The sequence below is a fragment of the Parasteatoda tepidariorum genome, chromosome 2 (genome assembly GCF_982258835.1).
Source record: "Parasteatoda tepidariorum strain Cologne lab strain chromosome 2, Ptep-v5.0, whole genome shotgun sequence".
Lineage (NCBI taxonomy): Eukaryota > Metazoa > Arthropoda > Arachnida > Araneae > Theridiidae > Parasteatoda > Parasteatoda tepidariorum.
This window is the reverse complement of record NC_141756.1, coordinates 74897055-74921489: the sequence shown is the minus strand read 5'-3', so window position 1 is coordinate 74921489 and position 24435 is coordinate 74897055. Positions and strand designations below refer to the sequence as shown.

The 24435-nt window shown below is 26.5% G+C and overlaps 1 protein-coding gene across 1 annotated transcript; it reads left to right on the top strand.

Moving 5' to 3' along the window:
• The first annotated feature begins 11801 nt into the window (after window positions 1–11801).
• Window positions 11802–23241, top strand: Polr3H (RNA polymerase III subunit H). The gene is made up of 7 exons (XM_087157525.1): window positions 11802–12256; window positions 12359–12455; window positions 13562–13648; window positions 15456–15519; window positions 17514–17603; window positions 21448–21553; window positions 22989–23241. The coding sequence occupies exons 1-7, from the start codon at window positions 12146–12148 to the stop codon at window positions 23034–23036; spliced, it is 603 nt and encodes a 200-aa protein (XP_087013651.1). The 5' UTR covers window positions 11802–12145; the 3' UTR covers window positions 23037–23241.
• The last annotated feature ends 1194 nt before the right edge of the window (window positions 23242–24435 follow it).

The following is a 24435-nucleotide window of genomic DNA, read 5'->3' as shown; positions in this document are numbered from 1 at the left end:
AAAAAAACCTTCACGTGGGTTTGAAATAAAAACCGGATCCTTCAGTAGTCTGAACGTGACTGCTAAACATCTTTCTTGTTTTCCCCTACTGCGCAGTTCATCTTATTTACGTCGAAGTACTAAATTCATCCAGATTTTCGGAGCATGCGGAGCATTTTCCCTTGTAAGAGGTGTTGGCTCTTGCTTGGTACTGTTAAGTTTAATACGAATCCTAATATATATAACTAGAGCCCGGATTTTGATGACCTAAAAAATCTCAACTAATGCCCTTAAAAAGTGCAAAAAATGCTCTTAAAAAGGGCGAAAAATGCCCTTAAAAATGCAAAAATTGCTCAAAAAATGCCTTAAATAAAGTAAAAATATTGAATTAAAAAATTGTTTTGCTCTTTAAAATTATTATGAGTCATTTAAAAAATATAAAGCAATGCAATACTTGTTCTACGTTCATTAAAGTTTGAAAAATATGTTTTATATCCTAAAATAACAAAAAAAGGAAAATATATTGACACCAAAATATATTTCTTTTGTATAGAAACTTTGATGGATATAACAACTTCCATATCATAATATTACTAAATATCAGAATTACATTGGATTATTAAATGTTTTTTTGATAATTTGAAATGTAAACGAGCGTCTCTTGTCTGAAAGTAAATTTTCATTCCTGCAGAAGCTTCTTTCAACGTCTACTGATGTTATAGTTGTGTACTTGAAAAAGACAGTCTCACTTACTGACAATTCTTCTTCAATTTGAAAAGATTTTGCTTCACCTGTTAATATCCTATGGATTTTCTTCATTGTTTGGAAACCAGTGTAATAATGAAAATTGATAAAAAATAATAAAAATAGGAAAAAATTAACAGAAAACTTTAAAAAATGCATTAAAATGCAAAATACGCCCCAAAATTTAAAGAAAAATGCCCTATAAATCTAAAAAATGCTCTAAAAGACAAAAAATGTCCAAAAATGCAAAAAATGCAAAAAAATGCAAATGTCATCAAAATCCGGGCCTTATATATAACTATGTCGGCATTCGTGGTTTTGTTTGTCGAATTTTGTCTAGGAGAGCAAACTATATTGTTGGCAATTTTGAAACCTGATGACCAATTTTACTGCAATCTAAATATGGAACTAATTTAGAACATATCATCACACGATTAAACTCTCTTATATAATTGAAATAAACGAAGGAATGAATTTTTAATAAAAATAAATTCAAGTGTTTTCACCGCCGCCTTATCGTAAGAATAAATAACCTAGCAGTTTAAATCCTGAAAATTCGAAAAACTGTTCTTGTCACTTACAAATGATAAATCGAAGACACGATGACAAAAGAACAATGCCATGCTAGAAAATCAGCCCCGGTGATTAATGATTCATAGACACTAAATTGGTCATTGTGTCATTAGGCAAATTATTTAAATGAAATAATTAATAAAATTATACGTTAATAGAAGATAATTGTTATTAATTACGGTAGTTAAGAAATTTAGACATTGATTTCTTTATCAAAATCTTGAATAATAAAACGATTTATTAAGGTAATTTAAATCCCACGACATATTTAAAATGCAACAAACCCTACAGAGACTTGTTAATTTCTATTTTTATCTTAATTATGGGGAATAAAATAGACCAGATTTTCGCAACATGTTTTATGCATTAGAGTTTTTGAAAAATTTGCTAAGTATATTTACATCAAAATCATTTTTAATGTCGACAGTTTTTAATCTTACTTGTAACGACTATTATTATCTCGAATTTATCAGCAAAATCTTTGTTTAGATAATGACTTAGTTGAAAAAAAAAATATTTTTATTAATATAATATACTGTGTGTCCCAAAAGTTTGTATGCATTAATGTTGGGAGTTACTAGAATCGTAAAATATCGACATTTTACAATATATCGCGGTATTTTTCTAATTCAACTAATCAGCAGTATTTTTTGCATAAGTAAATTAAGTCAATCTTTTTGTTATTCGAAGCAAATTTGTCAACATTTAAAATAATATCGTATTTGATAATTTTGCGTTATAGATAATACTCATTATATTTAATGTATTCTGTACTTATTGATGACGACAATGACCGTATTCCATAACTTTTCCTAATTATTGCATTCGAGACATTGTTGTCTAAAATAATCGTTATTTTATTGTTACCCAGAATATTGATGCATTCGATATTTACTGTAAAACATGCTTTTCAAGCAATATCGTGAGAATACTTATCAAAATATCGTTTTTGCGTTGTTTAAAAAATTAGTTTTTCTTTCACTCCTTGTGAACTCACAAGAAAATCATATGTTTCAGAACTGTTCAGATGTTGAGAAAGTTCCTGTTAAAATGTTCAAAACTATCAATTGTTAATAAACTATCAAGCTGACCTCTATTATCAAGAGCTCAAAGTATCCTACATAACAGCGTAATCGAATCCTATATAATAGCCTAATAATAGCGTAATCGAAAGACATTTTAAAATGTTGACATACATACAATGTTAAACTTTCAAATTGCATTTATGTTCTTGTGCTTGATATTTTAAGATATTATTTATGATGAATACACCCTAGTAAATTTGCACTAACAAATAAACATTACTCACAAATTACGTTTTTTTGTTTTGTTTTTGCTTGGATTAAAATATTTTTCGTGAAGAAAAATTCATATTGGAAATAATTTACGGCTATAAAAAGTTAATGCAATGAAAAATTTAATATAAATATATGACAAAATTTAGTTAAGCATACTGACTTTAAAGAAGTTTAATTAAAAATAATTGGGGGGGGGAGGAAATACGTATAATGTCTGCATTACGACTTTGAAATATATGAATTGTTAAAGAATTCTCCTTCCACTTAAATCTTTCTATCACAAATTAATGGATTCTGATTGATTAAAATTTTGAATGGAGTTATTGGAATCTTTTATTATGAAACGATTTTCAAAATAAAACAAAATAAAATATTAGCATTATGTGATGGAGCTGCATGATGGATAGCGCAACCAACTTTCAAACTCAGATCAAAATAATTTTTAAATTTTGAATTATTACACTTTGGCATTAGATAAAAATATTTGGTTTAAAACATTGCCAAAGGAGTTCCTGATGATCTGTAAAACTCTAGCCAATACAGTTTGCACCATGCTGAACCATAATTAGTCTAATCTCAACTATTTATTTTTTTGATAATTAAAAACTTAGCGTTTGACTTAGCATCCAACCAAAAATTTAGCGTTTATCCTTCATTGCCTTTCAAATTTAATACGCAAATCTGAACTGTAATATGTAGCCATTTTGCACACCCATCTTTCTTATCACTTTTTCGGCATCGTACAACTACAATAACTGTCTTACAGCATTTAAACTACTATCAGACAGAAGTTAATGAATAACATGAGAGAATTCGAGATCTGAGAATTTTTCGTTAGATACTTTTAAAAGATTTGTATACTAAACCGTAATTTTTTTTAATCTCAACTACTAACCTGATTAATTAACTAAAAATTTAGTAATTGAAATAAATGAAATCTATGATTCATTGCCTTTTAGATTTAAATCGCAACTTTGAATTCAAATGTGTTGCCACTTTACCCACTCGCCTTCCTTACCACTTTTACAGTAACTGATCTATCATGAACTACCATAAAACAGAGGCTCATTAAATAACATCGGAGAATTCGGGATCTGTGGATTTGTTTCATTTCCAATTACATCAAATTCTCGGTGTACAATTTTTACGATATTTAAAATTATTATTACTATTTTTTTTTTCATTCCTATTTAGATAACCATGAAAACTAGAATAATAAAACTTAAATTAGATAAACTTGTTTTAAATTGCATCTTTTATCTTTTTTTTTTTCACTGAATGAAACAATTTAAACAAACTATTTCCTCTTACAAAAGTGAACACCCCATATCTAATTTGTTTTGAAAGTATCATAGCCTAACCCTTGGTAAATAGAAAACGGAATGGGCTTCAGATCTCCAGTAAAGAGCTTTTGAGGGTACATACATCTGAAGGTAGACAATTGACTGATGTTTCTGCTCTCATCTATTTAGCCATCTATCTCAATCATGGTAATGGAGTTTTGCTTTCTTCTTCTTGGCTTTTTTGGTGTTTTAACGCCAAACCTTTCTTTTTGGTAAGGGAAGGAGAAGGGAGATAATGACTTTCAAGAGGCACGCCCTTATTTTATCTCTTTTGGATCCCTAGAATCAATGGTCTTGATCCCCATCTATATAATAAAAACCCTTTTTCAGAGGTATTTTTGTTGAAAAATATATGTTTACAGTCATTTAGTATACACATATGCAAAAATGGGAACGAGGAGAATAATGTGTGTTCATAGAATTCTTAAAATTGAGATGAATGCCAGATTTAATACTTCTGCAGAGACTAGACAAATAAAAATGACAATTTTTTTTAGAATCTTTTTTTTCTTTTTACATTAAAAGAAGTGACAGCGATTGGATATAAATGAGGATATGCACTTTCGAATCTAAATCTTCCACTTTATTTACTTGTTATTAATTTTCTAAATGAGTTCTAATTCTTTTTCTTCTTCCCCCCCCCCTAATAAGTTTAAGACTTACTTGCAAATTATAATTCATCATAATTTTAAATTTGAGATAATTCTACAATGAAAATTCAGTGCAGTACTTTATATTTTTGAAAACTTAATTAAGAAATCCTATTTTAAAGAGGAAATAATCAATGTAACAATAATTTTTCTTGAATGTGAAATATCGTTATTAAATTAGGTAATCGGTTCCTTTTTACATAAAAAATGCTGTGCTATATGTGGGCTGAATTAACTGGTGCGTTAGTGTTCATTGTTATCGTCAAATCCCCAACGTAGCATTTCAATAACATTTCCGACAAATTTATTTCAGTTTATTCCCTCTCTTAAACCAAACTTTGAATTTAATCAATCAATGCGTCTGTTCCGCAACATGGAACTTTAGGAGCCTGCTTCAAAGTTCTTCAACTTTTGAGAAGTCAATCGTTTGGCAGTTAACAGTTGGTAATCATTTAGCGGTTGAGACGTCATTATTCTTTATTTAATAATAATTCTTTCATAAATGATTTGAATAATATTTTTATCTGAAAATTTGACTATAATAAAAGAGTAAAAATTATAAAGAATAATACAATATATATAAAGAATAATACAATTCAGGATTTTTGCAAACTTAAAGAACATTCCTACTTATCATAGTTAGATTGTTCTACTTAAAATAAACCGATCAAATTTTAAATTTATAAATGTTTATTTTATATACATTTTTATTTTGATGAGAAAGCGAAAAATAAAATATTTGCGGTCAGCTTTTAAAAATATTCTGTATTAATATGAAAAGTTTGTTTACAATACATTTGGTTTCCATGCAAAATCTTTTATTTATAACAAAAACAAAAGAAAGGAAAATATCCACTTTTGTCTTAAGATGAAAGCCGATTAAACTTTTAGTTTTTCTAACATCTTCGTCAGAGTAGTTTGGGGCTAGCTCAAGAACTCCATGTTGGGGTTATTTGACCCAATTGCGTTTCTCTGTATTTAATTTAATACCAGCTTTTAGCTTTTTGGATAGCTTACATAATTCAGTGCCATTTGATATCCACATGAAAAATAATTTTTCTTGACTGTGTTAGACTTTCAAAAATATTTTTAAAAAAATTAAAAAAAACATTAGTCTTTTTAGTCTAAAAAAAGTTTTTGTTAAAGTTCTTTCATTTATTTTTTTTTTTTTTTGCATATTTAAGAAATATATGGTTATTTCATATTATATCATACAGAAAAATTTCAAATGAATCCCGTGTTTCAAAAGATAATGAAAAATTCACAAGGAATCCGTTAGTCAATGTCAAATAAATTAAATGTTCCTTAAAAAATAAAAAAACTTATTTATAAAAAAATATAAAAAAAATTAAAATATTTTCTAAACTTGGACAATTTTGAAAATAATTGCGTTTTTCCTTCCGAACGAACGAAATCAGTTTCATGTAAATTTTACGATACTGAAAACTATTAAAAGTTTCATACTGTGTCCGCTACCTGCTTTTAGACACATTTCATGAATACATTATAGATTGTCAAATCTAAGCTCGCTTAAGTTTGCTTCCGTTTAAATTTTTTTTAAATATTTTCTATACCCATTTTAGTCACATATAGACATTTTCGGAAAATAAATGATGCCGATTCCCTCATATGGATTGATGCCAATTCCTTTATATGTTTTAAATGCGTCCGATGATGAAAAAATAATAATAAAAAAACACATTCCTACTGAAATTGTTCGTTAACCAATATCAAAACAGAAATAATTAAAATACTTGGTTTGAACTAGATTGTAATTTCTTTAAGTTTTTAATAATTATTTCTAGACATACATTGCTATTTTCAGAAAATATGAGACCCATGATTAATAGGTAACTAGATTCAAATAAATTAGACGTTACTAAAAAAAAAAAAAACATTGAAAAAATCGCAAATTGCTTACCTTATGTTAAACCAAGATATGGTCTGAATTGGGTATGATATAAAAAAAACACAACTACTTCTACTTAGTAGGAATAACATTTACCATGACGCAATGCTAAATTCTATGCCACTATCCACATAAATGCCACTATCCGCATAAATCAATTATTAATCAAAAATCGAATATCAATTACTTTTCTTTATAATGCAATAAAATCTGGCGAGCAGCTATTTAAACGATCAAACACTTCGTTTGTTTATTTGTGGCTTGAAGTTAGGCTCGCAGAAAATGCCGTTCATGGGTTAAATTTAGTAGGAATAACACAACCTGTGACGTAGGCTATAGTATACCCAATTCTAAGGGCTTAGGACTAAATGATATTCAGTAAATTTTATTTAGAAACACTTCTAGGTATACATAGAAAATATGACATTTAATTGTGAAAATAGCGTCAAATTAAAAAGAAAAAGATGAGCAAAAATAATAAAAATCTCCCAAAATGTCCATCACCTTAGTAGTAGTACTACTGTATAGTCTAGATTTTGCGGGTTTAGGACTAACGAAGGAATCTGAACGCTTCTGAAAATTCTCATTAAAACAAAACCATGTTTAAATTAAGAAACATGGTCTTAAAAATAGGGTTGTGTAAAAAAAAATTGCCACAAGTGTGGCTCCTGGGTCTAGATCTGTGATCCCTGGGCCTGTGTTCATTAATTATTAAAACTAAAAGCTCTTACGCAACCTGTTAATTCTTAACCAAATGATTAAAATACCTACCATCTGAGTGAACGGTGGCTCTTTTCCAGTTGATGACACTTTTTAATTTTAATTTTTTACAACTGAAACCTGTGTTCTTTTTATTTCAGGCATATGTTTAAAAAAATTAACTACCATTTAAAAAGTTATTTACGAATTTAAAAGGAAATTATTTTCTTTCCGTTAGTTAAATAGGATTTCTTCAAAAGAAAAATTATTAAGAAATTAAAATTCTTCTAAAATCAAAATTCTTTCTGAAATTTAAAAAAAAATTCTTTTTTCAGAAAAATAAATAAATAAAAGTCATATTTTTTGTAATTTTACTTTAACAAAAACTTTCTCTTTAATTATTTATTCTACTAAATGAAAAAAATGTTTTTTTTTTATTGAAGAAACATAAAGTATTTTATTCAATTTATAAGTGCTTTCTTTAATTTATATTTGTTTCAAAAACTTCTTTATATTTATTTCAATTTCTTATCTTTCTTATTCTCATTCCTTCATTCTATTTATTTTTTAAAAAAAAAGTAAGTAGGAAACAATAAACACACAGAAAAGTAAAAACCTTTTAGTCGGAAAACTTAAATCATTACATTTATTTTACTTGTTTTTCTTTCAATTAAACATTTTTCAGTCAGAAAAAAATCAAAATTAAAGTATAATTTTTTAAAAATATAAAATTAAGCATTTTCAATTTAAAAAATTATAGACTTCGCATAAAAATAGATAATTTCTCAAAGTATAATTTTAAATAAATATTTAAAAATATAATGCATTTTTAAGAATGAAGAAATGAAAATTAAATAGAATCAATAGCTGCGATATAAACTGCCGTTCTCCCAGCTTTAAGCCGGATGTCTCAACCAATCGGACACGAATGACGACTTCGGTTTCCTCTTTTAATTTTAATGATAAATGAAGAAAGACTTTGATTGATTTAAACTTTGATTTGAAGTGCAGATTGCACAAAGTTGAATAAAAATACCAATTTAATTGCATACAGCAGAAACTTATCTTAATATCTAAAAATACAGATAAAAAAATTTTAAGAGGAAAAAACTGTGTAAACGGCATTAAGTTGAATGGAAATTTTTTGATTATCTCTTAAGGTTTTTAAAAAAAAGTTACTGCCACCTTCAACACTATTTCAGATAATTTTCTCCTAACATGCTTCACGTTATCATAGCTTAAATACTATAAGATGGAACAATGTAATTTTTTTCTTCTTTTTTTGCAAATTTAAAAAAAAAAAACTGTTGAACCTTTTTTTTAAAAATTTTTTTAATTAGTTTCGAGCAATTAAATTTAAAAAAATGTTGGTGTTTTTTTATATTGCAGTGCCATTGAAAAATAACGTACGTCTTGCAAGATAGAATTCTAGATAACTATTTTCTTTTAGATGCGTCAACATATGATAGATGTAATGTAAAATCTCAATTTTGAATTTTTCTCGCTTACGATTATTTTTCTATTGCAAAGCAGAATACTAATCTGAAAGGTTAAGAAAAATGCGTATATTTTACATTCTTTGGACACTTAATAGATTATTAATTACGGGGCTCCACTCATAGAATATTTTATTTCTATTCTGTATTCGCCGAAATTTGCAATCAATAAGTTATTCGCTATTCGGTTCGTGGAATATATGGGGAAAATGATGTCTTCTTCTTAACTGTAAATTTATTTATTTTTTATATTTATTTATCAAGTGACTCATTTATTATTTTAATTTTTAACTAGAATAATTAAGTACAAAATCGTTGAATCGTTTATATGTTACTGAAAAATTAACTTGTTCCAGAAATATTAGCACCAACATAATTTTTTTAAGCATATGAATTACATCTTCATGTACACATACTTATATACTACAAATATTATGGTTTCTTATCCTACTTTTCAAATTCGATAAATAAATGTATTTTAATATATCAATTAAATATTACCTTGTTCATTTTTAGAGTTATAAATAAATGAAATTGTTTAAATATCTATTGATTTTTGTATAGGAAAATTATTTCACATTGGTCATAGTAAATCTACTTCCTCAGCTGTTAGTAAATTTGATTTTATTATAGATAACACTTTCAAAAATATGTTTGCATGTTGATATTTTAAACAAATCATATTTGTTTCTTAACTGCCAACACTTACACTTTTTTTCTAGTGATAATGAAATAAAAATTGAAACAATAACTGTAAGAAGAAATTTTTTAAATTTCTCTAAAACCAGTGATTATCAATTTCTCAATGATTATCAGATAAATTATGTATGTTTGAATTAATTAGAAATAATGATAATGAGCAAGAACATTTTATTTTATCTTGTCTTCTGGAATGTTTATTTATATGTTGCATTTCTCTGGAGCTGCTCTTGATGCTTCTTTATTGTATATAAAGAAAAGGCGCTTTTTTTTATTTGGTGAAATTAGAAATTTCATTCGGCAAAACTTGAATTTTCCCACTTCCAAAAAAAAAAAAAATTCGCGACCCCCCTGAACGCTGTACTAAAACCTATAAATAATTTGCAAATTACCAATTCGCAATTTATGATTTGGACCAAGTAAGCTTTGTACTATAAATACGATTTTTTACATACATTTAATAATTTACATAAGAAAAAATTTCAAACGTCTACCTTTTATATAAAAGCTGTACATGTGCTCTAGACCTTGCATGTTTTGAAATAAATAAGATTTTTTCGAAAACTGCCAAAAAATATTTTAAGACTCACTTCCACACTTAGTGGTACTTCCACAGATACTCAAATTCTATATCAGGTTTTAGGATTAAATAAATATATGTTAAGAACTTTAAAAGTTTTGGAGAAAGTAACTTGTTATCCATGAGTATTTACGAAAAATAGAATCCCCATACTTTAATCTGACACTACTTTCAACTGAATTATGCAAGGCAAAATTTGTTAGAAATTCGTAAACAGTGCGTCCCTTGTGTTTGTGCTGTAGATGCTATGGACTTTGTATGTTTTATAGTGCCCAATTTATCATGATACTCGACAGTGCGCATGACAAGCATTTAAGGGGCCTTTATTTCTTTTTAAATTGTCCGTCACATGGCCACATTATATTTTTTCAATTTTCAATCTACATCTTGAATCTCTATTTTGAACCTATGGATGGGTGATCGTGTAAAGCTAAGGGTGGTGGCGCTAGTGGTAAAATTGCTCTTTCAAGACTTCCGGGTTACTGCTTCCGATATATTTTTACGCCGCAGATTGAAAAAACGCGCCATCATATTATTGTATCATATCTTTTGCAGTATTTCACATGTACCGAGTTCTTTCTTTCAGCCTTTAAACTTCAGCATTATCATATTAATATTATAATCATTAGAATATTTTCTAATTAGACTAACTTAAAAAGATATTTTTGGCGACATTTTATTCAAATGTAGCCAAATATGGGATAAAATACAAAACATGGCAAACCTTAAGAATTATTCACAGTGAGATATTAACTTTCCAAAAATTTTTTTGGCCTTACGACCTCTGAGAATCAATACATTTCTGAAAGCTCTTATGGATGGTACAATTATGTTTAGATTTGAACCCAAATTACAATAACAAAACTGCATAGAATATTTGGCTTGTTCACTCATCGCCTCGTAGACATAACATGAGCGGAGGGATACACCGGAAATTTTCTAAATTTCTTCCGGTTTAAGGACGTTTGTTATTGTTTACATTAGACCACCCATCCATTAACCAAAACTAATTTTCTTTTCAAATTTATTATCCATTTTGCATCTTTTACCCAACAAATATGGTTATCTTTAGAAAAATATAACATCCAGTCTCTAGTATGAAATTAGCAACTAATGGATGATTGAAAATAATTATGATTTATAGATTGTGATTTAATTAAAGAATTTTTTTTAACATCGAGCTCACTAAAAGTTTTCATTTTTGTAAATTAATTTCATTTTTACAGACATTAAAATTCTAATTCTTCTTGATTTTTAAATTCTTTTTCATTTTTAAATTTCATGAAACTTCAAAATTTAAAATTTCTTTTTTTTAAAATTTAAATTTTATCTCTTGTTTTATGTTTTTCAAAAACTTTAAAAATTTGTTCCTTTAAATATTTTTTCTTAAAAATTTTTAATTTCGTTGGAATTCATTGCTCTTTTTCTTTCTTTTCAAAGTTCTTTTTTAATTGATTTTTTTTCTTCTTAAATATTCATATTCGGCTGAATTCGTATTTTAAATTATTAATACTAGTCATCGTTTCTGGAGCATTCACACACAGCATGAGAAGAAAATAGCAGTCGCAAGTTCGGAGTTGACTGATTGAAAAACTCGCAAATCAAATTTCCATTTGCGTCTCTTAATTCTCATACGCAATGCAGTGTGAATAGTTCTTTTACTCATTGTTCCTTGTTTACGAAATATTCCTACTGCATGCAATTTGTGCATGCCTAAAGAGTCAGCCATTCTTGCTGCATGTAATTTGAGCACCTCTAATCCCCATTGAAGAAGATTGAGAACCTGATTGGTTAAATATATTCCTTCACGAAAAACATGGGCTTTTCAATCAGGCTTTTCTTCTCTCTCAATGTCGAAAGGTGCGTGAATTTTATGCAGTCAAAACAGTAATGCAGTGCAAGAAGTTTGTAAGTTGAAGTTAATGTAATCGAAGTTCAGAGCAAAAGAAAATTTCAATATCATTGAACTTGTAACTGTAAACTGTTTAACATAAGGAAAAGTATCTAAAATGTAAACAAATAAATTTCTGCTTCTTAAAGCAAAGAGTTATGGTTTGACTTTAAAATCCTAGCATATTTTACTGCTCATTTCTAAACATAATAAAATTAATAAATAAACCAATCTAATAATCAAATGGTTAAGGGGAAATAGCTTTTATTGCTTTATAAATCAAGATGTTTTCTCTAGTTGAAATGAAGGATACTATTCGAATACCACCCTGGTTGTTCGAGAAACCCTTGAAAGATGCTGTAGCTGATGAACTACGTTTAAAATTTGCGAATAAGGTTTTATTTTAAACTGACCAGCTTCTCAAAAAACTAATTTGGTTTTATTTTTCTATGAAATTCACTTGATATTTTATTTATTACTCTTTTTGTATTTTATAGGTTGTATTGGATGTTGGTTTGTGTATAGCTTTGTTTGAAATAACAAAACTAGAAGAGTCATATATTTTTCCTGGAGATGGTGCATCCCATACTAGAGGTAATGACATTATTTAAATTATGACATGAAATTATTAAATTTTATTTATATTGTCAAATTTTCAATTTTCCTTTTGTTTTTTTTTTCATTGTTTTCTTGGCTGCTACTGCTTGCCTCCTGCTAAAATTTCTTCACTTTTTTGGCGCAGTTATCGATATGGAATCTCTTCAAAAATAAACAATATAAGATTTTCCAAATGGCAGACTTAGATTAAGCTAAACTGCCAGTGATATTTGGTACTTTTTTGTCGAAGTTATCGATACGGAATTTCTTCAATGAGGATAAATATGAGATTTTCCAAGTAATGGACTTGGAAAAACAAGAAACTTTCTGTGACCACAAAATATTAAACTCCATGTATGGAATTTCTTGACTCTGTTAAACCAATTTCAACTTTTTTGTTGCTACCTATTTTTGACAAAATTTGTTTGAAAATCACTGATTTTTATAATTGTTTTATTTTTTTTATAACTCTGCATAGGAGCTCTCTTAACTCTTTAGAATATTGTATATGCCAGCATATATTTCTTTAAATTTAGCAGGTTTTTGACGATATATAACTAGTTGACTTACTTTGTACTTCGCTTTCTTTGTATAACTAAAATCTACACTTTAATGCTGAAATTTAATAAATATTTTTATATAAATGATCACCCTCTGTTCGATTTTTAATGCCTAAAAGTCAAATACAATTTCGAATTTTTTTTTTAATTATTAGCATTATTATAAATTTTGTTGTGAAATTAATAAACATCCATGAACTGCAATCAGGGTTTTTTGTATAATGTGTATATCTGCTAAGTAAGTCGGACATAAATGGTGATGTAAATAAATAAAAAGGAAAAAAACTGGACAGGACAGTGGAAGAAACTAAAGTTGGCAATACAACTGTTTGAAATTAAAGCAAAGCCAAATTTAAAACTAAATTTAATGCAATACAAACTAAATTTTACAGTACCGGAAAATTTAAAATTTTCATTATTTTTGATTATTATTTTTCTGTACTTGCATAATTGTTTTTTAATATTTTGCTTACAATCAGTTTAATTTCATTAATCATTTAAATTTTTTTAATATTATCTGTAGCTTATCAATTTCTCTCTCAGTATATTTCAGCTATGTTGTCTTTCGTCCATTCATGAATGAAGTTTTGGTTGGCAAAGTAAGAAGTTTAAACAGAGAAGGCATTTATAGTGAGTTATAAAAAGAATTCTATTATTATATCTATAAATTACTATATCTTTTGTACTTTTTTAATTTTAGGATTTGATTTAATTTAGGAATTGATATAATCTATTAATAAGTTAAAAACTATATATATTCTTTATCATTGAAGTATGAAAATGATCTTCTATTTTGTAGATAAAGTCACGTGTTTAGCGCAACACGTCCTTTCAACTTGAGCAATTAATTTAATGTAAAGTTATTGATAAATCCTAAAGAATAGGGTATACATTGTGCTACATAGACTAAGATGAAAAATAAATGTGGATAAAACACAAATCAAGTACAGAAATAAATATACTATAGTTTCGGTTCTCTAGACAGGAAACTTTTGCAGTGTCTAAACACAAAAAAAATTATAAATTGAATTTCCTAAAAAGCTAAACGATTTGATGTTTAGCTGAGGAAGGTTCTTGTCTAGAGAAAAATGCAAATTTTTTAAGAAAATCGAACATATTTAATTAGGTCAAAATGTTGCTTGATTTGGTTAAGTATAAAACAAATAAAATTAAATAGTTTAAATAAATGAACTGTATATTGAATAATTTGTCTTTACTCTTTTTAAAATTATTACAACTGCATCGTCAAAAGCAAGTAGCAAGAAAGTAAAGTTTCTTCTATTAAGAAAAAACACAAATAACGAAAGATTTAATTTAAATATATTTATTCACAAGTGTTTTAGTCAAACTTGGGATGGCTTTCAAATTATGAGTCTAAGCCATTATGAAAAAATTTATCTATTCATTCTCGGTTTATCAGCTTACCGTTATCAGCCAATGATACATTGTTCTCCATTGAGCAAGATTTGAAAAATCCATCCTTGCTTTCATCTAATTAATTTGATATCCCACATTTCTTGAATGAATTAGTGATGGTTTCTTCTGAAACTGCCTAGTGGCCAAAATAAAAATGTTCACATCCTTTAAAATCCCAGTCTGGGATAATATTATTATTATTATTTTTGATAAATGAATGTGCCCATCTGAATGCGCTCTTGAACGGTGAGATTCAGGACAAATCAGCAGGTTGTACAACCTACTAAGATGAAGCCTACGTTCATGTCTAGATTTTTTAAAAAATCTTTTCTGAAATTGGTGGACTCCTATGAATCCTTTTTCCATAATGGATTCTGATTTGCTAAATAGTTACACTTGCCATTTTTTTGAATTTGTTCATTGAAATATTCGAAATAAAATGTATTTATTTTTTTAAATTTGAATATATGTTTATAATTAGTTGTTCACTTTTATATTTCATATTTTTCAATGACATACTTCATTATGTTGATAGTTCTATTTGAAAAGTAGTTGTAATATCTTTTAATTTTTTTAATGTTATGGGGCATTATGAAAATCAAGAATATTTGATTAACATTCAAATTAATATACTCGTTATATTTTTATAAATTAGAAAAAAATGTATATTTTTCAATGTATGCATTGTTAGTAAAAAGTTTTTGATTGAAAGTAAAAACTAATATACTCACTTATTATATTTTGTATTATATTATGTATTAAGACATCTGTATCTGTCCCAGAACAGTTTCCTGCTAATTTAATATGTTTTCATGTAGGATATTTGAAGACTAATTATTTTTTGCAAATAATTGATTTTTTTTTAATTTTCTTACACTGTCTTATAGATTTTTTCTATTCAATTTTCATAGATTTGAAAATGATTCGTTACACAACAATATAAAGCTGTTATAAATTTGTAAATTATATTTAAAAAAATGATTTAAATATTTTTAATGTTGCATTGATTTTTTTCTTACAGTTACTTTAGGATTTTTTGATGACATTTTTATTCCAAAAGATTATCTGCAAACACCATCAAAATTGTATCCTTTCCAATTTTGAATATTTATGAAAATTTATTGTGTTTTATTTGTAATAATTTATTAATTATTGTAATTTTTATTAATTAGTAATTTTATTTGTATTTTTTATATTAATGAGTACTATGGTTCTCAGACTCTATAATATTTAGTCTCTAGATTTTAAGTTGCTTGTTATCAAAGAAATATTTATTTTTAAGTAGACTTAGAATTCAAGTTTAATGTTCTTATATACTGTTTTTAAATTTTCAGAATTAAACATAATTTAAGAAGTGAAAACACAATTAAAATAGTATATATCAATGTTATAATAAAATCTGCAATTTATTTAAAACAATGATAAATTTATCTTATTTTAACTAAAGGATTTATCTAAAAGGACAGGGTATATTTTGTGCTACATAGATTAAAGTGAAACATATGATTAAAGCATAAATACTAGACATACTAGAAAGATCCTTTACTTATTTTTATCAAAATATGGAGAGATTTCCAGAAATCAAGTTCAGTAGCTGAGCATTGTTGAATGATTTTAAGATGAAAACTCAAACATATATTTAGAATTTAAACTATATTCCAACTGCATGAAAGATTGATCTTCCATCACTCTGCATAGTTTAAATTCTTATAATAGGTTTCAGTTTTCTTCTATTTACACCATTTAACATTTCTCTTCATCTACTATACTTGATTTAAGGGAATCACTTCATATTTTGAAAGAAATAAAGTTACTAGTCTTTCTAATATAGTGCCCTTTCCCAATGTATGAAAATCTAATCTAATTTAATCTTTTGCCCCCTTTGGGTTTCCTCACACCTGTTTCTTATTGTCCTTTTTATTATATTGTTCTCACTTGTTTCTCGGTCTTGTTTGGTGTTAATCTTTTTATTTTGTGTTAATGTCATTTGATGTTTAAATACTGAAGAAGGTTCTTGTTTAGAGAACCAGAACTATATTATGTTTAGTTCTGTACTTGATTTGTGCTTTAATCATGTTGTTTTTCACTTTAGTCTAAAGGATATAAATAGCAAATTCTCTTTTACATTTCGCCCTCATACATTTACCAGTCTAGAAGGCTGTTGACTTCCAAAAGAGTCATATACAACATCTTGTTTTGTTGTCATAAATCATGTCATTTGTGTTCATCATTTTTATACAGTAATCTAGACCAATTTTGTTCTAATAAATGTTTGGAGTTTGACTAAATTTCCTCACTTCTTTGCAGCTCAATTTTTGTACTTTAAATTACCTATCAAACATTTCTAGGGCTGCTTAGCACATTTAAATATTTAATGAAGCTTTAGTGAATAAAGTTTTGATAACTAAGTGAGTGTCTTCATTATAAAGTAGATCTAAATTTGAAAATTCTTTTTCTTCACTTTTCTAGTCAGCGTCCCAAATAAAATTAAAACTAGTAAAAGTATTGGATATTATTAAAATTGTCATTTTTTTTGTCATTTCTTTAAAATTCCAGTATAAATTTTAAATTTAGTTCTAAAATCTAACTAAGTTATTTAAAACATTACAAGCTCTAAATCCTTAATGATTTGATCGTTTCATATTTTGCAAGCCTCACTAAAATTTTCTATTCAATTATACGACATTCTCATTGAACAAGCGGGGAAAAATCTCTATTTGGTAAAAAAAAGAAAAAAAACAGGTGGGTTTGCAAAAATTAAAATGCTTACCTAGTTAAGAGTTTTTCATCATTGTCAGCGCTGTTTTCTTTTAGTGAAAAAGGGAGAATGTTACTCTGGTTGTGTCATTCTTTTACTAAAGTATGTGCTTAGTAATAAAGCTTTATTTGTTCATGTCAAAAATATTAATTTCATTGATAAATTATTAAATTTAGATTTTTTTTTTATATTAATACACTGAGATTTTCTTTTAAATTAACATTTCTTTGCAATTTTGAATAAAATCTTTAAAACATGACAAATTATTTGCCATAGTTTTCTATGTTCTTGTTTATGGTTATATTCTTTAATAATAACTAGTGATGAAAAATTACAAGCCTGGTTTTGGGTTTTCACAAATGAAGAAGGCGAATCTCATGATTTAATTATGGAAAAAGAAGATCCTATCAGGTTTGTTATTGATTTGTGTTTTAATTGATCTAGTCAGTATATGCATTGTTAACTAGACAGGTATTTTTAAGTTATGTGGTCTTTACAAATAAGTATAATATTTTTATCAAGTTACTTTTGAAAATGTGTAAAAAGTGGTTTTGTTATGAATTATTTCTGCATGAGAAAAATTGGTTTGTTCTTCAGGAAAGCATCAAGTTATAGTCTGAAATTAAGAACAACAGCTAAGGGGTTTATGAACTAATTTGTTCTTTTGATTATACTTTTATTTATCTTTTAGATGGCATCGCTATATTTACCCTTTTTTAATCTATTTGTCCATTGGAGAACTATGAAAGTATAATTGAACAAGTATTGCATATGCTGCAAAAGTTTTGTTAAAATGATATAGAATTGTAACATTAGTTTGTAATATAGCATTTCGTGGCCATTATTGACCTTCTCTTCCAACCTAATCATCCTGCATAAAGCACATAATTCTGGGGAAAAGTTAGATACTTAAGTCTAACAGTCCATAATAAACATACAAAGCTTTTAGGCAATAGCTTATTATGTTCAAATACCAAAACTTATTTGACAGTTTTACCTGATTAATTAGTATTATTACTTTTTTTGGTTTGATCCTGCTTTTGATGTAGATTCAGGAAAGCAACTTGGCATATTTAAAAATCTATAGATTTACCAATGTTAGAATTTAATAATAAAAAATTGCTTGGTAATCATTTAAAATTATATTTTTTGCATCTGTTGAAGAAATAGATTGAATTTAATTAATGATTTTTATGAATTTTTTTTTATGAAATCATAAGATTATTAAATGTAACAAAACTTTTTAAGTAGATTTTTTTTTAGTAGACATACTAAAGAAGTAATGTGAAGTGAACTTATAGAGTGTAAGAGGTGTGAGAAAAGTCTCTCGGCAATGTATTATAAATTAGGGGTGCAAAACCTGTGTCCCCGGGGCCAGGTGCACCCCGTTGACTGTTAATGTGCAGCCTATGCAATGCAATGGGAACTTTTTTGAAAAAAAATTTTTTTTTTTTTTGAATGAAATATATGTTTATCACTTTTTGGCGTTCTTAATTTGCACAGACTCTATTATAAATCTATATTGTTTCTCAATATCTTTTTCAATGTTTATGGCTATGGAATTTTGCCAATATTTTTAATATAATATTGCAAAACAAGAATTTCTAATTTTAGTAATCACTTTTTTAACTAGCTTTACTTTTAATGATTTCATCGTATATCCATGGAACATTTTGATCATTCTTTTGGCACTTACTACAACCAATTTCAATGCAGTTTTTAAAATCCCGAGACATTTAATATAATATTTTAACTCGTGAGTTATGAATCGCGCATTTAATTAATCACTTTTTGACTTTTTTCATTCCAGCTGATTTTATCTAAAGTCCCTGGTTATCTTTCGGCTGTTTTTGCACCATATTTTGCCATAGTTTGGAAAATCTTGATATTTTTGATGTGATATTGTGAATCTCAAAGTTGAATTATGCATTTAATTTGTGACTTCTCAATGCACTTTCTTTGTGTAGATTTTATTGTAAATCTAAATGATTTTTTAAGACTTTAATTGTACCCCTTTCCACGTATTTTCAAAATCTGTATTCTTACTATGATATTATTACAACATAAGTTTTAAATTGCACATTTACAAAATCTCCTTTCTTATTTGTGCTCACTTCATCATAAATCCAAGTTACTTTTCAGCCATTTTTCGGCTGTTAAAACTATGCACTCCCAATTCCATATGGTTTTAAAAATTCCGATATTTTTATTATGACATGCGAATGTTATCATGGCGTATTTAAAAAATAACATATTGATATTAAACTACAATTGCTATCGTTATTTTAACTGCAATGTTATTACATCACTAAAATCCATTTTTAGTATAATTTATTTATGTGCATTTTATTGTAAGTCTAAGTTATTTTTCCATTATTTTTTCAGAAGATAGTGTTATGCTTTGGCATGAGGTTTTTAGAATCTTGATATTTTAATAATATAATATTATTGCAACATGAGAAATTCGAAAAGTGGAGGAAAACTCTGAATTTTTAAATTGCTCACTGTTTGTAATTTTGTTTTAAATTTTTTGTTGCTTGAGTGATTTTGTTTTGAAAAATAAGAGAAAATGTATTAGGGACTTGATCATCAAATTTTATTCTATTTGGTTAACAAAAATATTTGTTTAAGAGGAATATTGATTTTTCAATTATACATTAGTTTCTTGGGTAATTGAGTTTCCTCTTCTCTATAAATAATAATTATAGATTTTTAAATTTTCTTGTCTTTTAATGAAACTGTAGTATCTTATACATACCATAGGGTATATTAAATCCAAATATACCTGAGCTTATGTGATACCTACCAAAATACCTTAGAGGCCACTCTGCTTCTTTGTCTCATTCTAGATTTAATGTTCTGTGTATATATGTTTCTATAAGGCTAACACATGAGTGATTAAATAAGTACTTAAACTGGATCAAAATATGAATTGTCAGAAAAATTCAACAGTTTCAGTATGTTATTTTTTGAATTACAGAGCAACAAAACCTAAAGGAGTCAAAAAGGCAACATTCATCTTTTTAGTGCTAAGTATAGCTAACTGTTTATTTATGACAATGTCAGTTTAAGTTTGTGAAAAAGAGTTCTCAGTTTTTATTCATCTGGTTTCTTTAATACTTTGTCATTTAGTTTTCCTTTCTGATTTCAATTTTGTTTTTTACAGTCAATCAAAAATAAACTTTTAGAGTTAAAAATACATATTTAAAATGTGTCTGGTCAGCATTTTGTTATTTTCTTTTTTTATAAAATGACTAAGTCATAGTTATTATTATGAAATAAAATCTCTTTGGAATTATTGGTTTCAAGTTATTCTTCTGGTGTCAGGATTTATCAATATTTGTTGAATTGCAATTCACAATCGAATTATACCTTCTGAATACAAATGAAAGAAAAATTTAAAAAAACATTAATTTAGCACTAAGTTTAGTCTTATGTATATTGCTTATAAATCAGTACTAATTTTATTTAAATTTTTACTGCAAATAAATTTTGCCTAAATTAAAATGCTTGATGCATTTTATTTATATTTAAAATCTATTAAGAGAATTGACATTTTAATTGAAATTATTTTTATATAGATATGTAATATAGAATGTCTTATAAGAGTCTCTCTATATTAAATCATAAGCTTAAAATAGATTTCTCTTATTAATTTTAAGATGTAGAAATTGTTCTTTCACAAAGAGTCATAAACAGTCAAGATGCCAATTAAAAGATTATTTCCTGAAGTTTAAGGGAAATAAATTCTCAGAAATCCCAGAAATACCCTATCCTCTGAATAACATCATGTTTTGGAATATATTAAAATCTCTAAATTTTCCCATTTGAATGGCGTTTGATTAAGTTAAGAATATTTGTGCAAGCAATTCCTCTTTCGAAATCCCTGTTTAAATAGCAGGAGCCATTGAAAATGGCTCCAGCTATTTCATATTTTTATGGCTTTTTCATATTTTCATGGCTTAATAAATCTGTGCCAAATCCTGCTATGGAAACACATCATTGTAATTCATGCAAAAATTCAATTTATAATTCAATAATAGATGCCTGTTTATTTGAATTACCAAAGTCTCTTGGATTTTCTAGACTTTTAAGGCATATTATTACATATGTATTTATATTCTTTATTCTATATAAAAATTTTGCTCAGTTTCAAGTTTTGTCATATTTTGTTTGAAACCATTATTACTACCTATGTATGGTGAAGCGTTTTAATTTTTGTATTCAATACTTAAAAAAAACTATTCTTTATTAGGTTTCGAGTGTTAGAAGAAACATTTGTTGACACCACCCCCACTTGTCCTGAAAGTGAAAATATGGAATCAGAAGACAAAGAGCGTAGAATTCCTTATTCTTTGACGGTGAGAATTTTTCTATTTTTTGAGTCGTACAAAGTAGAACAAGTGTTTAATAACATTTATGTGTGTGTGTTTTAGTATCTTTCTTGAAGTTTTTTTAAAATATATTTTAAACACAAAACCATTATTATTTTTAAGTAAAATGTAAAATGCACTTACTCAATTTTGTAAAATACTTTATTTTGCACATAGTTAGTTTTTATCAATTTTTTTTATAATTTATTGTATTTAGTTTTCATTGGTGAAACTTCTTGGTGAGGGTAGGGGTGTCTTCTTATCCTAAACCTGGATATTGTGACCCTGGATTACACCAGTGGCCTTTTATTTATGGCTTTATTTCCATTGTTTTTCACTTTAGTCTAAGTTAAACTAAGTACACCCTATCTTTTTAGATCTCTTTTAAATATTCTATGAAAGGCTTTAAAAATTATTTTGGATACTCAAAATTTTGAAATTTTAGCTTTCTCTAATTATATTTATGATTAACAACTCGGAATATTATTATATGTAATTAAAGATCTAAGGGACATTTTGCATAATTTAGGTATACCAGCTTTAGAAAACTTAGCACAACAGAAAGAATCTGTTTAAAAAAACATTTTTACATATATTACTTTTAGAAAAATATTTCCCAGAAGTTCAAATACGAACGATTTACTGTGTAAGAAACTTTTCAAGGCAAATTTTGTTTCTCCCCCATTGGTAATTTAAAATTTGAAGTATAGAAAAATTAGAGTTCTGGTTAACCAAAAATAAACCATGAAGTTTTAAATGCTGAAAAAAAAGTTTTCAAAATTTAAACAAATTATAGCAAAATTACTTCCCCATTACCTAACACTGAGTTTTCCTACTATAACGTGTTTGCGTTTTGATATTTTGGAAACATTTTTTCCGCATTTAAAGTGACCTTACCTGAACTATTTTTTTTCTTCTAGATTTCAACATTTAAATTATAAATGGAGGTGAAACAAAATTCGCCAAGAACACTTTTTTACTGCATCCTCTTTAGATAAATATCTTCTACTGTAATTTATAGAAAAAACTCTAAACTGATGTTTTTTGTGAGAAATTGATAAGATATTAGAATTTAAATTTTATACATTTTACAAACTATATTGCATAGAATAATTTGTCCAGAGTGTTATGTGCTTTATTTATTAAAATTTTTTTTTTATTTCGGAATGGAAAAAAAGTGACATATTAGAAGTTGCAGCTTGAAATTGCTTATGCTACTGTAAAGCAAGGGGAAAAAAATTTGTTTTCGAATAGAATAATTTTTTTTTTAAAATTCAAACATTCTCTAATTACATTATTCATTATTATACTAAACATTACATCTAATTACATTAAACATTATTCTTTGTTATATAAAGTCCTTTAGATCAAATTTAACTCTTTTTAATTATTGAAATATTTAAATAATATTTTCTTTTTATAGGGATCAGTAAATGAACCAGGCTTAGGTCTATTGGAATGGTGGAGTTGAAAGTGTATGGTTATTTTTGTAGAAACGAATCACATTATGTGCCATTAAATGCAAGAACAATATCATCCTGCATTTTGTGGACTACTTTTTTGATGTTAGCCTTATGGTGACTACCATTTAAATGATATATTTTCATATCACATTTGTACATATATTTGAGATTTGTATACAACATTGAAAAGTATTAAAATGACAAAGTCATAAATTCGAAATATTTATTTACAATGTTTAACAATACATTATATATTTATATTTGTGCCTTTAGTTACATTCATTAAATATTGCATGAAATATCACACCTTTAATATCATCTGTCTTGCAGAGATAGATCTAGAAGATATTATATACATAGAAATATACTATAATCATTATATACATTTGTAACTATTTTTACATCAGAATATACTAGATATTTCAAGATTGAAATAGCTAATTACATTTTCAGGTTTTTCACTCTGCAATATCAATTGTTCTCTTATATTACATTCTTTATCTTATTTATTCTTTTGAACACTGACATACATTTCCAAAATAAGAAATTTTATACAGTCATAAATTTTTACTTACACATTGTGCTCATATTTTTAAATGCTTTGGAAAGTTTACAAACTCTAGTTCTATATCACATGGAATAATTGTTTTTTCAAGTATGTTTTATTAAATCCTAAATATAAGGGAGGTTGTCAAGTTTTTATAACGTTAACCCATAATAACTCTTAAATTCCATTAATAAATTTTGAATGGAATTTAAATGATATTTATTCAAATTTTAAAATGTTTTTAAATTCAAACTACAAATCCTTAAAAAAATATTTTATTAATGTATTTTAAATTTTCCTATTAATGTTTTAAAGTGTCCTTTTTTCATAAGTTACAGTAAAAAAAAAAAAAATTATAATTTGACACCCATTTAAATTTTGTTCAAAAGTTTTACTTTTCCATAATATTTTTTTGTTTGTATAATTCTGAATAAATGTCGTTGTTACAAATTTTAATTGGAAGTATCGTTACTTATAATAAGAAGAAATATTATAAATTTAAATTGACTGTATCTCTACGAGTAATAAAAAATAATTAGAAAATTAAATGTAACATATCTCTACAAAGAAATAATAAGATTATTAAAGAAATGAATAGAATTTTTTGAAATTTTTTGGCTAACTTATTTGTAACTCTGCATTGCACAAATTTTGCTTTTGTACAGCTTCAGTTTAATGTAAATGTTTCAGCAATTTTGTAGAAATACATTGTTCTCCTATAAATGTTAAAAAATAAAAAATTAGTATCATAAAATGAGCAACTGCAAATTTATTCCTATTCAGATGTCATATTTTGAGCTGAGCAAAACAGAAATTTATTTAATTATAAAAATTAGTGAAATATGATTTAGTTTTTTTTA

Excerpts from the sequence above, each read along its gene's own strand:
- Polr3H (XM_087157525.1), top strand. The coding sequence starts at position 12,146 with ATGTTTTCTCTAGTTGAAATGAAGGATACTATTCGAATACCACCCTGG. Across the intron at positions 12,456-13,561 it reads TGGTGCATCCCATACTAGAG|TATATTTCAGCTATGTTGTC; the intron begins GTAATGACATTA and ends TTTCTCTCTCAG. Across the intron at positions 21,554-22,988 it reads GAATTCCTTATTCTTTGACG|GGATCAGTAAATGAACCAGG; the intron begins GTGAGAATTTTT and ends TTCTTTTTATAG.